Raw genomic sequence first — 12,905 nt, 5'->3', positions numbered from 1 at the left:
GGGAATTTCAATTTCCTGGCTTATAAGTCCAATATTACATCTGTTCTAATGTGTGTATGTGTGTGCACATGTGTGCACATGGTGTTTCAATTTTATACTTTATTGTACTTAGTCCAAGTGATTAATAATGGTGTAAAATTAATAAAATATATAAAGGATAATTTTCAAGTTGTTTAAATACTGGGAATTCTGTAGTATTCTTATGTATGTCTTATGTTGCGTCTTTCTGTTTGAATGGCGAATACTGTTTAAAGCATAGCAATCAGACTAATGACTAAAACTCAAAATCTTTATATTAATACTACTGATGTCTTTGTGCCCTGAACTGTTTTTCAAATAGATATGACATAGTCACTGAACTTCTATAAATCACTGAAAGGGTAAACCACTCATTTTTTAGTCAGAAAAGGAATTCATTTTCTATTTTACTTTACAACATCACTTTTTAAATCCCTCTTATAGAGTTGGAAAATTTACTTTTCAAGTTCTATGACACTAAAATTATTTTAAATGTTTGATTCCAATCTTCTCTCATAATGAGGAGGGAGTATTTTAGAATAATGAAGTTTCAAGTTTTCTCAAAATGCTAGACCTTAGTATACTCTTCTTTAGATAATTGGGTAAAATACTAAAGACTAGAAAGCTATTAGTAGCAATCCCATTAATCTTAATAGTGAAAAAGGAAAATAAGTAGAATAAATGCTGACGTTTCCCTTTTTTTTTCTTTTAATAGCTATCCAAGTATGGTGCAAATTGGTGGATTGGACTTCAAGAAGAAAGAGTCAATGATGAATTTCAGTATGAACCTAGATCAATTTACATTTAATTTTGTTTGATAGGTTTAATATGCAGAATTATTGGATTAGATTTTAGTAATCAATTTGTTGGATAGTCTTCAAACATTATCTTCAACGTATAAATTTTCATTTCCCTAACCAAAGACATGAGTGTTTTAAGTATACACCCACAGAACTATCACCACAATCTATGCCATGAATATATCCATTACCTCCAAAAGATTCCTCCTACCCTATTTATTTATTTATTCATTCATTTTTATGATAAGAACACTTAACATAAAATCTACCCTCTTAGAAACATTTTAAGTGTACAATACAGTATTGTTAACTAAAAGCACTGTGTTACACGTGAGTATTTTTTTTAATTTAATAAATTATTATACCTTTAATCCATACCCCAAAACTCTAAGAATGGTATTGGAGATTGAACATGCATAATGAGTGAGAGCCTAAAATTTTTGATTTTCCCATAGCTGGAGAGATGGAACACCAGTAATATACCAGAACTGGGACAAAGGGAGAGAAAGATCTGTGAATAATCAAAGCCAGAGATGTGGCTTCATTTCTTCCATAACAGGTTATTTTACTTATCCATTTTTGGGTTTATAGTACAAACTGATAATTTTCAGGAGGTTTGAAGTCTCCTTTTCATTGCATGAGTTCAGTGAGAAGATTTTGTTTAACTATTTTTTCTTTTCAGTTGACCGTGTTCAATTTTGTCAGTCCTAAGGCTTAAGGATGGCCATTTCTTCTGTTTAATCCTTGCATTCACATTCTTGAAAATAATTTACATCAAATAAGTCCTCTCTCATGGACCAAAACAGCACCAAAAATGCACCCATTGAAACTATTAAAAAATATATACCTGGTAAATACTATTCTCTGTGAAATTTCAATATGGCTTCATTTTTATCTCTTCCTAGTATCCAATTTATAATTGGCCAGAAATTTTAACCTCTCTGAAATTTACTACCATTTTCCCATTTAATAAAAACTTTTATTCATTATTTTTTTTAAATACCTGGCATTAATTGCCGCTTGCAACAGCAATTAATTAAACAGCAACTGTTTACAAGTTGGATTTAGAAGCACATGTAGGTTGAAGACTGGTTTTTAATTCTCTTCATCAGTACAGTGTTGTCAGATTGATTGTTCACTCATCCCCACCGCCTTTTTCTAACCAATAAAAGGTAATGATATTCCCTCTCTAACAGATTCCTAATGAACCTGTGCCCAGGTTAGGAGACAGATAAACATGGAGGGAGGGCAGTCCTTGGTGTGAGGGCCTCTGCAGAGTTAGGAAAGGAAAATCCATGTGGTTAATCAGTTTGCTTTTGCCAGCAGGTGTCACAACAGCCTACAGAAAGGGCTGTTTTACAGGCCTGGAGAATAGCAGCTAATCTGCATTGAAAACAGTATTCCAGCCCCTCCTTGAAAATGCCAACATCTTTTTGGCTCATATTCCTAATACTAGAAAACTGAGCCTGCCCTTGCAATTTGCATGCATGCTGCGCTATTCTGGAACTTATGACTTGAATGCTAACGAAATACGTTCTATAACCCTTACTCTGAAAATACAGCTCTTCTAAATTAAAAAAAAAATCAGTTTGCAGGAGGCTAAGGACTTGAGGATATATCTTACTGAGGGCATGTCTATATGTGAGTCTGTTTTATTTCAAGGTCAGAGTTAAGGAATGCTATTTTCTTAGAAATTGCTGAGTTAGTTTATCTGAATTATTATATTTTCTAAAGAATTATAAAGTAGAAATAATCCTGTATTGTTTTAGAGTCTTTTTTCTCTCTGTGCATTGAAGCTGAATATTTTTAAACAAAACTAGTCCTCTACAAAGTATTCTTTTGCTATCTAAGTCAAATATTCTTAAGACTTTAATCAGTTCTGCGATTTTAATTGCAGTATTTGTTTAGATTGTATTTCTTTGCATTTGCAACATTTCTACATTCTTAAATTAGAATTACTGATTTGGCACCTTGCCCAGTTAGCTGTTGTCACTAGAGAATTCTCTGATCAGTAGTTAAGTTTAGTTTAGTTTCTAGATTTAAAAAAATAAATTATGGAAAACCGTAGCAGTCATAAAAATAATTATAGAGAAAGCCTATGAAGAGTCACCATGTTTCTAAGCCATTTCTAACCCATTTTCTCCTCCAGGTCTCTGGGGTAGTGAAGAGTGTTCAGTTTCTATGCCTAGTGTCTGTAAGCGAAAGAAGATTTGGGTCATAGAGAAAGAGAACGATACGCCAAAACGACATGGAACCTGTCCCAAGGGATGGCTATATTTTAACTACAAGGTAAACTTGTTTTTCAAAAGTTGCCTCTATTTCTCTTTTGTTGATATTAATTTTAGAAAGGAATCAAAAAGTGGGGATGGCTTTTAAAAACTATGAGCTATCCATAGGACTTGGAATTTTTTTTGTCACAACTTTGAGGAGATTTGTTTTCCGTTTAGTAACAAACCTTTTGGAACAAAAAACTTTTTGTCAAACACAGCCTTGACACCATCCCTCACTGGTATACTCCTGGCATAGTCATTTATGGTGCTGTATGAATGTTTCTTTTGTGTGGTGTGAGTGTGTGTGTGTGCATGTGTGTGCATGCATGTGCCTGCGTGTGTCTAGGCCATGATCCTGTCCAGAGGGCCCAGATTCCATCTCCTCCTTTTGTGGCTTCTCTGCCTGGAGCCAGCACAGCGCTCTGCCTACCTGTGAACTGACGAACTAATAACTTAGCTTGGTCACTGTCATCTTGAGCTTCATAAAGCTGGTGCTTCCATGCGGAATTGAATTAAGGAAGAAAAATTGCCAGTGGGGATATTGTAAACCAGATTTATTATTTCTGATACTGCCTTCAATTACTGTCTGGACTTTCCCTCCACTCCTTATGTTTTATAATAAAATAACTTTATAGGCCTTAGGTGGAAGTAATTAAAATCCATCCCAAATTAAAATTGTTTAACTCTTAGAGAATTAAAAAACCCAAACTGTGTCATAATTTCATATGCTAATATGAAATTGCTCTTCAGTCGTGGACAGCCAATTTTCAATCTAAGCGTTCAGTTAGCACTTAGAGCGAAAGAGAGGAGGCAGGGCTTCCTCTCCTTGGGTTCTTCCTCCCGTTGTTAATTTGTGCAATGGGGCCACTTGGATTTTATTCACATTTATTGTGTACCCACTTTACATTTGGCACTGATTTTTATTTTTTTTAAATTATGATAAAATACACATAACATAGAATTTACAATTTTAACCATTTTTAAGTTTACTGTTTACTAGTGTTAAGTACCGTACATTCATATTGTGCAAAAAGTCTCCAGACCCTTTTCATCTTACAAAAGACAAAACTCTGTACCCATTAAACAGCAACTCTCTATCTTTTCTCCCCCTAGCCCCTGGCAACCACCATTCTACTTTCTGTGTCTAGGAATTTGACTACTTTAAATAACTCACGTAAGTAGAATCATACGGCATTTGTCCTTTTGTGACTGGCTTTTTTCACTCAGTGTAATGTCTTCAAGTTTCTTCCATGTTGTAGCATGTAACAGAATTTCCTTCCTTTTTAAAGCTGAATAATATTCCATTGTATGCGTATATCACGTTTTGTTTATTATTCATCCATTAACGCACATTTTAGTTGCTTCCCCTCTTGGCTAACTGATTTCCCTGAGTGATTTCATATACATTTTTTATTTTATTGAACTCTTAATATATACAGAATTATTATCCCCATTTTACATGTGAGAAGACTGATGCTTATAAAATTGTGTGACTTTTCTGAAACTTCACAATGAATAACTGCCAGGCTGAGAATTACCTTATGTTTTCTGACCCTGAGTTGGGTGGTCTCGCCCTTTATATTCTTATTTTATATTAGAACTTAAGGATTGCCACTCGGAAGAGCAAATTAAAACAACAATGAGTGAGATGTGCTACGCGTCTATTAGAATGGCCAAAACCCAGAGCACAGAACACCAAATACTGGCGAGGATGCTGAGCCACAGGCACTCTCATTCATTCCTGGTGGGAAGGCAAACTGGTACAGCCACTGTGAAAGACCATTTGGCAGTTTCTTACAAAACTAAACATACTCTTACCATATGATCCAGCAATCATATCCCTTGGTATTTACCCAAAGGAGTTGCAAACTTATGTCCACATAAAAGCCTGCCCGTGGATGTTTATAACATCTTTATTCATAATTGCCAAAACTTAGAAAAACCACTCACTGTTGAAAGTGAATGGATTAAAAAAACTGTGATGCATTCAGACAATGGAATATTATTTAGCATGACAAAGAAATGAGCTATCAAGGCATGAAAAGACATGGAGAAAACTTAAATGCATATTACTAAAAGAAAGAAGCCAATCTGAAAAGGCTACAATACTGCATGATTTCAACTATATGACATTCTAGAAAAGGCAAAACTATGGAGACAGCAAAAAAGATCAGTGGTTGCCAACTGTTGCAGAGAGGGAAGGTTAGATGGCCAGAGCACAGAAGATTCTTTGGGCAGTGAAAATACTCTGTATGATACTACAGTGGGGGATACATGTCATCATACACTTGTACAAACCCACAGAATGTGCACCAATAGTGAACCTTAATGTCAACTATGGACTTTGGGTGGTTATGATGTGTCAATGTAGGTTCATCAGTGGTAACAAATGTAGCACTTTGGTGGAGGATGATTACAATGGGGGAAGCTATGCATGTGTGGGACAGGGGATATATGGGAAATCTCTGTACCTTCCTCTTAATTTTGCTGTGAAACTAAAACTGCTCTAAAAAATACATAATAAAGTCTTTAATAATGATTTTTAAAAAAGAATTGCCACACCAGCTTAGCCCTGTGATACAATCAGCCAGATGGCACTGGGAGATATTTTCTAGAATAATATAATGGCTCTTTAAAACCTTACTATAGTATTGAGGTACACTATTTTTAATAGTTGATTGTTCCCTTATATTTCCTATTTTCTCAAACTACAAAATCTTTCTGCCAATTTTAAATTATTTTTACATTCTGTATGAGAAATTTGTAGCTAATATTCAATAAGACTGCGTATGGCTAAGTCTTTTAGTAAAACCTTTGACAATTGGGTTTTCTAAGCATTTTTATTGGGATAAATATATATAACATAAAATTTGCCATTTTAACCATTATTAAGTGTACAATTTAGTGGCATTAATTGCCTGCACAATGTTGTACAACTGTCATCTCTATTTCAAAAATTTTCTCATCATCCCAAACAGAGACCCTGTAACCATTTAACATTAATTCCCCATTCCCTCCCCCTCTAGCTCCTGGTAACCTCTAATTTTTCTACCTCTGTGAATGTGAATTGTAGATATTGTATGTAAGTGAACTCATACGGTATTTGTCCTTGTGTCTGGTTTATTTCATTTAACGTGATGTTTTCAAGGTTCATCCATGTTTTAGCATGTATTAAAACCTCATTCCTTTTCATGGCCAAATAATATTCCACTATATATATATATATATATATACACACAAATACGCCACATTTTGTTATTCATTCATCCATTGATGGACACTTGGATTGTTTCTACCTTTTGACTATTGAGAATAATGCTACAATGAACATTGGTGTATAAGTTGCTTTTGGAGTATCAATTTTCAATTATTTTGATTATACACCTAGAAATAAAATTACTGGGTCATATAGTAATTCTGTGTTTAGCTTTGTGAGGAGCTGACAAACTATTTTCTACAGTGACTAAACCATTTTACAATCCTGCCAGCAGTGTATGAGGATTTCAGTTTCTCCACATCCTTGCAACACTTGTTGTTATCTGTCTTCTCTATTATAGTGATCTGTGATCCTTATGCATGTGAGGTGTTATCTCATTGTGGTTTTGGTTTGCAGTCCCCTCCTGGTTAATGATGTTGAGCATCTTTTCATGTGCTTATTGGCCATTTGTTGCCTTCTCTGGAAAAATGTCTATTGAAGTCCTTTGTTCATTTTTAAATTAGGTTATCTTTTTATTGTTGAGTTATACAAATTCTTCGTATATTCTAGATATGAAACCCCTATCAGATATATGATTTACAAATATTTCCCATTCTTTAGGTTGTCTTTTAATTTTCTTGATAATGCTCTTTGATGCACAAAAGTGTTTTAATTTTGATGAAGCCCAACTTGTTTATTTTTTTCTTTTGTTATTTGTGCCATTGATATCATACTTAAGAATTCATTGCCAAATCCGAGATCATGAATATATACTCCTATGTTTTCTTAGAAGAGCTTTATAGCTTTAACTGTTATATTTAGGTGATTGAACTAAAACTACTTTTCTATAACTCATGTTGCTCAGAGTTATAGAAAACTATTTATCAATAACTAACACTAATTGTTTTAGTTCAAAACAATTAGTTATTCACAACTGTTAGAACAAGTGCATCTGTAGTGGTCTACAGGGAACAGGCACAAAGGAATACCTACCTCATCTCAAAATCACATTTTTGATACAGATACTGAACACCTTTGTTCACATGCAGATAGTGAACAACCCCAAAGCATGAACACAACTGTTCTAGTCACTATTGCATACTTCATTCCATGTATAAAAAAGGATATTTTAAGAAAATGAATGACAAGACAAATCCTTGGCATCAGAGAAATAATTCTTAGAAACCTAGAATTGTTGGTTTGGGTTCATCCCTTGGCCATTATCCTTCCCCCAAACTTTGTCATCCACACAGCTTATCTGCACCCCACGTGTCCTCCTGTGCACACACAGGGAGTATGTGTATACACGAGCAAGGTAGCAGTGATGGTGGAGCGAACTCAGGGCGAAAGAGCCAGTGAATGCCTCCCACGAAAGGAAGAGAGCTAAACACGTGCATGAGAGCAGGGGGCCTTCTGAAACTAGCCCTGGAGCATGATTAAAATACCCTCAGGTAGCTCAGAGTTACAGAAAAACATCGATTGATAACTAACAGCTAGATCGTAGTTCTTAGCCCTGGTCAAATATTTAGAATCAGCGGGTGAGCTTTTTAAAAACATCAAGGTGCAAATGATGTCCTGAAGATTCTGATTTAACTTATCTGCATGGGATCCAGGCAACTGTATTTTTTTTAAAGCTCCTTCAGTTATCCTAACATGCAGCCAATATTTGCTCAGCACTTCCACAGTCATAGTTCCAGAACGTTGTCTTCAAGGCATTCAGAGGATTTGATTAGGAAGGACATCATCACATCAGGTTTCCTGTGTAGGTGACCATTTACCGGGCATGGTGTCAGAGTCACCATGCATGTCTCCCCACCCACAGTGACTTCCCTTGCACATTAATAGCTAAAATTCTATCACTGGAGTTCCATCCCTTTGCCTTAACACGTTCCTTTATTTTTAAATGAAGAATGTTTCTGATATTGCCTCATCTGTCATCTACACCTTGGAATAAGTGGATTTATCAGATTATTAGAAAAGCTTCTGGTAGGAGAATTGATAACTGAGAGGAGTGGGGAGTCCAGTGGGGATGATTTTCCCCAATCGACAGATAAAGCTACAGAAGCAAAATTGAGAGAGAGCAATGATAGATCTTACTCACTTTACAGTTCTGAATGGGTTCCAACATATTATGTCCCATTAAACTTTGCTTCTTGTTTGTCACCTTCCTAGGACTAATTTTTATTGGCTATTTCTAAGAAAAAAAATACTAGTTGGTTGACAAATTAATCACCTTTCAGAGTTTTAAAAACTGAGGTACTCAGAAATTATGCATCTTTTCTAATGTCTCATAAATAATTTTCTCTGTGTTTGACAGTATAAAAGAATCTTAATCAGGGGTTAACCCAGGGAGAGTGGGTCATCTACTTGTCTCAGCAGAGCTGTGGGTGAAAGAAATTGTGTGTGTGTGTGTGTGTGTGTGTGTGTGTGTTTGTGTGTGTGTGTGAGAGAGAGAGAGAGAGAGAGAGAGAGAGATTAATTCTTGTGTTTCTACTTATACATTGTTATTCAAGATCTAGATTGAGTGCTAATGGCCACTTTGTACCATCTAGTTTGGGATTGGCCGATATTAGCACAGCATAGTTTTTTCTTAAAAATGTTCTCTCTTCTGTTTTTGGTATTTATTCAAATTCTTCACACTTTATTCATTCATTCATTTAACTACCTTGGATACTGGGAATTCAATGGTGAGGAAAAACAGACAACAAACCTTTCTCTTTTGGTGCTTACAGACTAGAGAGAGAACAAACATTAGTAAATCAAGGAAAATAACTACATAACTTAAAACCGTGATATGTATATAATGAAGAAAAGTTATGTAGTTCTATAAAAGTATAGAACAGGAAGACCTGACTGAGGAGGTCAGAAGGGCAGGGAACATTAAAAGTAGGGGAAGCAGCATGTGCTAAGGTCCTATGGGGAGAGGGAATATGACATTCAAGAAACTAAAGGAAGCACAGAGAACTAGAATGGTGGAAAGCGAGACAGAAATAGGCAAGGGTGACATTAGATGTTAGAGTTTCTGATTTTTATCCTAAGAGTAATGGCAACCGTTGAAGGGTTTTAAACTAAAGAGGGACATGACTAGGACTGAATCTTAAAAGGCTTCGCTCTAGATTCAATACCAAGGATATATGAGAGAAGGCAAAGGTGAGAAAGATGAGGGCAGTTAGGAAGCTATTGCAGTAGTCCATGCAAGAGATTAGTACCTTGGGCTAAGATAGGGTGGCAAAGACCACGGGGCAGTAGAGATGAGGGGATCGGTGAAGGGGCTTTTTGAGAAATGGGATGTCGAAATGGTAGGGCTGTAGGGGCGGCAGAGTGGGAGGGTGAGGGTGCCCCCCAGGGTTCAGACTTATACATGTATAAATGGGGGCTGACTATTTCATTCAATGTCAGTATGGACACTGCGAAAAGACTAAGTTTGGAGGGAAGATTGTGAATCCCATTTTCAAAAGCGGAGCTAGAAATGATTTTGAATCAAAAAAGAATTTTATATCCAAAACTTGTTTGGAATACAGTAGGAGTATTAACTTAGTAATGATCAGAGATGCATTAAACTTGATCACATTTTGCAAATTAGTAAGTAAATAAATAATTTAAAATTAAGGATGCTGTACTTCATCTTGCTGCTTTGCTTTAATTATTAATGACACCATTTCAGAGTATGTTAGTAAATATGTTATATTTTTGGAAACAATGAAGTCGTGGTAATGGGAGGCCACACTTCCATAGTCAAGCTAGTAAATCTTGGCTGAAGCAAACATTGCGGGAGAGAAGAGGGGGGTGTTTTCCGGAAAGATTTATTGAGCTAACTGAACCAATAAGGTTCATTGGTATTTATGAATGGTACATTAGTGTAACTATCTGAACACAAGGTGAATTCACATTAAATGATAAGACTTCCTAATAATTAGTATGTGCCACTCTTTAGAATTTGTAATTAGAGGAAAGAGGCAAAATAAAAGGAAATAGATAAAAGGATAGTTGTTATAAAATTAAACTCCTTTAAAGCCAATTCAGTTTCTTTGTGAAGCAAACAAGGCAAAGGGGACCAGAAGAATTGCAAATGCATTTTCTCTCTTAGTAACTCAACTTCAGCCTAGATCAGGGTTTCTGGTTTTTATCCTATGCGCTGTGGAAAATTTCTTAAGGGTTTAAACTAAATAGTAACATGATCAGAACTGAGTTTTGAAAAGAATTACCTTGCACTATGGACATTTGGGCTGTATAATTCTTTGTCGTGGAGGACTGACCCGACCTGTGCATTGTAGAAGGTTTAGCAGCACCCCCAACATGCTATGCCAATAACAACTCCTCCCCCAAATCGCAACAACCAAAAATATCTCAAGACATTGTCAAATATCCCCTGTGGGGCAAATTGCCCTTTTTGAGAACCATTGAGTTAAATCTAGAATGCCTGACAATGTCATTTGACAACTATTCTAGGGTCTATTGACTTTTATTTTGGTTCATAAATGTTTATTGGGCCCCTTCTCTGATATGATGTTCAAAGAGGAGTAAGACTTGGTCGCTCTGCTTTTGAGGAGTGTATGATGGTAGAAGAAGGGGTGGGGAACTGACAAATTTAGAATTTAAGGAGTGATGGGGAAGGATATCATTCCGATGGAAGAGAAGGAAAGATGTGTAAGTTTCCACACTAATCTAGAATTACCCTGTAGCTAGAATTTTCTCAGTGGCAAGGTCTTGGGATTTGACCTATCAATGACTAGGGTTGTCTATGTTCATTGATGAGAGAATTGAGTATGAGGAAGGAAACCCTAGCAAATTCCAGATGGAATATCCTTTGCATAAAGTCTCTCCTGACTTCTCCAGAACTCTGGCTGATCCACTCTAGCCTTTCTCTTCTCTCTCTCCCACTCACCTAACTCCATCTGGTCCTACCAACATGTTTACATTTCACCGAGCTTTCAGGAAAAAAATTATCTTCAGCCCTGCTTTCCTGCCTATCATTCTATTTCTCACCCCATCCCATGATAAAGAAACCTCTGTCGTGATAAAGACACAAGTCTCTCTCCTGCCTAACAATCAACTCTCATTTCCAAACTCCACACCCTTTCTTTTTGTGTTCCATTTAGCGCTGATGGCCAACGTCGCCCTTTGTTTCTCTTTATTCTTAGGTTTCATTGGTCCTGCCCTTGCTCCTCTTCCCACTGGGCTCAGCGTATCTTTTTTGGCCCTTCCTGATGGATTTACTGACCAAATGGCTGACTCCAAGAATTTAGTGAAGTTAAACACCTGGTGTGCTCTGATTCTCCACTCTTCCTCTCTCACTTAAAGTGAGGAAACGTTTGTAAATCAAATTGAACGAAGCTGTTTATTGCCACCCCTGAATTCTTTTTTAGATTAGCTGTGCCACTGTAAACTTTGCAATCCGGCTGGCTCTCTTTTAGGAAGAACACTCTTTTTCATTGAGCAAAAGACACTGTTCTGATATCCCACATGACAAAAGACATCCTTGCTTCTGTTCCTCTTGATGCAAATGAAGGCAAGTCATCAACTCACCCAGAAAGCTGATCCTCTTTGTTTTGCTTTAACACTTTCGGAGCAGTTGAAAGAAAAATGCCCAAGAAAATTAAAAAGAATTTCCAAAGCTGATGACTCTCAGTGTCTTTGGGAAATTTTTAATTCACTTAAAAAAATACAGAAATGATCATTTTGTTCTGACATTTTTTTAATAGTGCCTTTTGATAAATATCCCCAAAGACCCAAGCAATGAGAAGAACTGGACAAGTGCTCGAGATTTCTGTGTTCAAGAAGGCGGGACACTGGTCGCCATTGAAAGTGAAGTGGAGCAAGGTAAAGTACTCGATGTTCAACCAGGCCAAAATAACCATTTTTATTCAAGTATTTATCAAAATATTTTCCCCAAAATACTAACATTCACACACACAAATTTAATATTTCCATACATAAATTTAAAACATAATATTGCTGATGACACATACATAATCAGTTTGACCTATAAGGTTTTGTCATGACATCTGTAAAAGTTAGTATACTGCATTGCTTATAAACTGCTAAGTTTTGGAGGCTTTTGTCTCACCAACAGCAATAGAAAGAATCAGGACATATTTATGATCTGTATTTCAAAATAGCTAAAATAGTCTCAGGTATAGTCTACTATAATTGAATGGTATGATTTTTTAGATCCCTTTAGTTTTACCTATACACTTTTAATATTGAGACAATTATAAACTTTAGTTTAAATATAGTAGATAAATCCTCTTTTGTTTAGAAAGGCAATGAATGAACACTGGAAATTGTTTTGTTAATGATACGATGAAATCTCAGGTTATTTAGCTACTTTCTGTCAATTTAAACTAAAACAAAAGTGAAAGAAACTGCATTACCTTAACAAAGACAAAGTAACAAATTCCTACAATTGATTCATAATTACATTTTGCCGTCATTTAAATATAATCATGGCTATAAATAGAATTTGATGACTACCCAAATGGTTTCTACAGTATTAAATTAGATAATGTATTCTTATTTTTCAGCTTTCATTACTATGAATCTTTTTGGCCAGACCACTAATGTGTGGATAGGATTACAAAATGATAATTATGAAAAATGGTTAAATGGAAAGCCTGTGGC

At 35.8% G+C, this 12,905-nt stretch overlaps 1 protein-coding gene across 1 annotated transcript in view; it reads left to right on the top strand.

Moving 5' to 3' along the window:
* Window positions 1-12,905, top strand: part of PLA2R1 (phospholipase A2 receptor 1, 180kDa) — a 140,275-nt gene that overhangs the window by 115,095 nt on the left and 12,275 nt on the right. The window contains exons 18-22 of the mRNA XM_012655814.1: window positions 734-798; window positions 1,274-1,377; window positions 2,968-3,107; window positions 11,987-12,104; window positions 12,809-12,903. Coding sequence (XP_012511268.1) covers window positions 734-798; window positions 1,274-1,377; window positions 2,968-3,107; window positions 11,987-12,104; window positions 12,809-12,903 — 522 coding nt within the window. The remainder of the gene's footprint in view (window positions 1-733; window positions 799-1,273; window positions 1,378-2,967; window positions 3,108-11,986; window positions 12,105-12,808; window positions 12,904-12,905) is intronic.

The sequence above is a fragment of the Propithecus coquereli genome, unplaced genomic scaffold (genome assembly GCF_000956105.1).
Source record: "Propithecus coquereli isolate 6110/MARCELLA unplaced genomic scaffold, Pcoq_1.0 Scaffold49, whole genome shotgun sequence".
In the NCBI taxonomy this organism is placed as follows: domain Eukaryota; kingdom Metazoa; phylum Chordata; class Mammalia; order Primates; family Indriidae; genus Propithecus; species Propithecus coquereli.
Note: the sequence above shows the minus strand (reverse complement) of the source record. Positions and strands in the feature narration are given on the sequence as shown.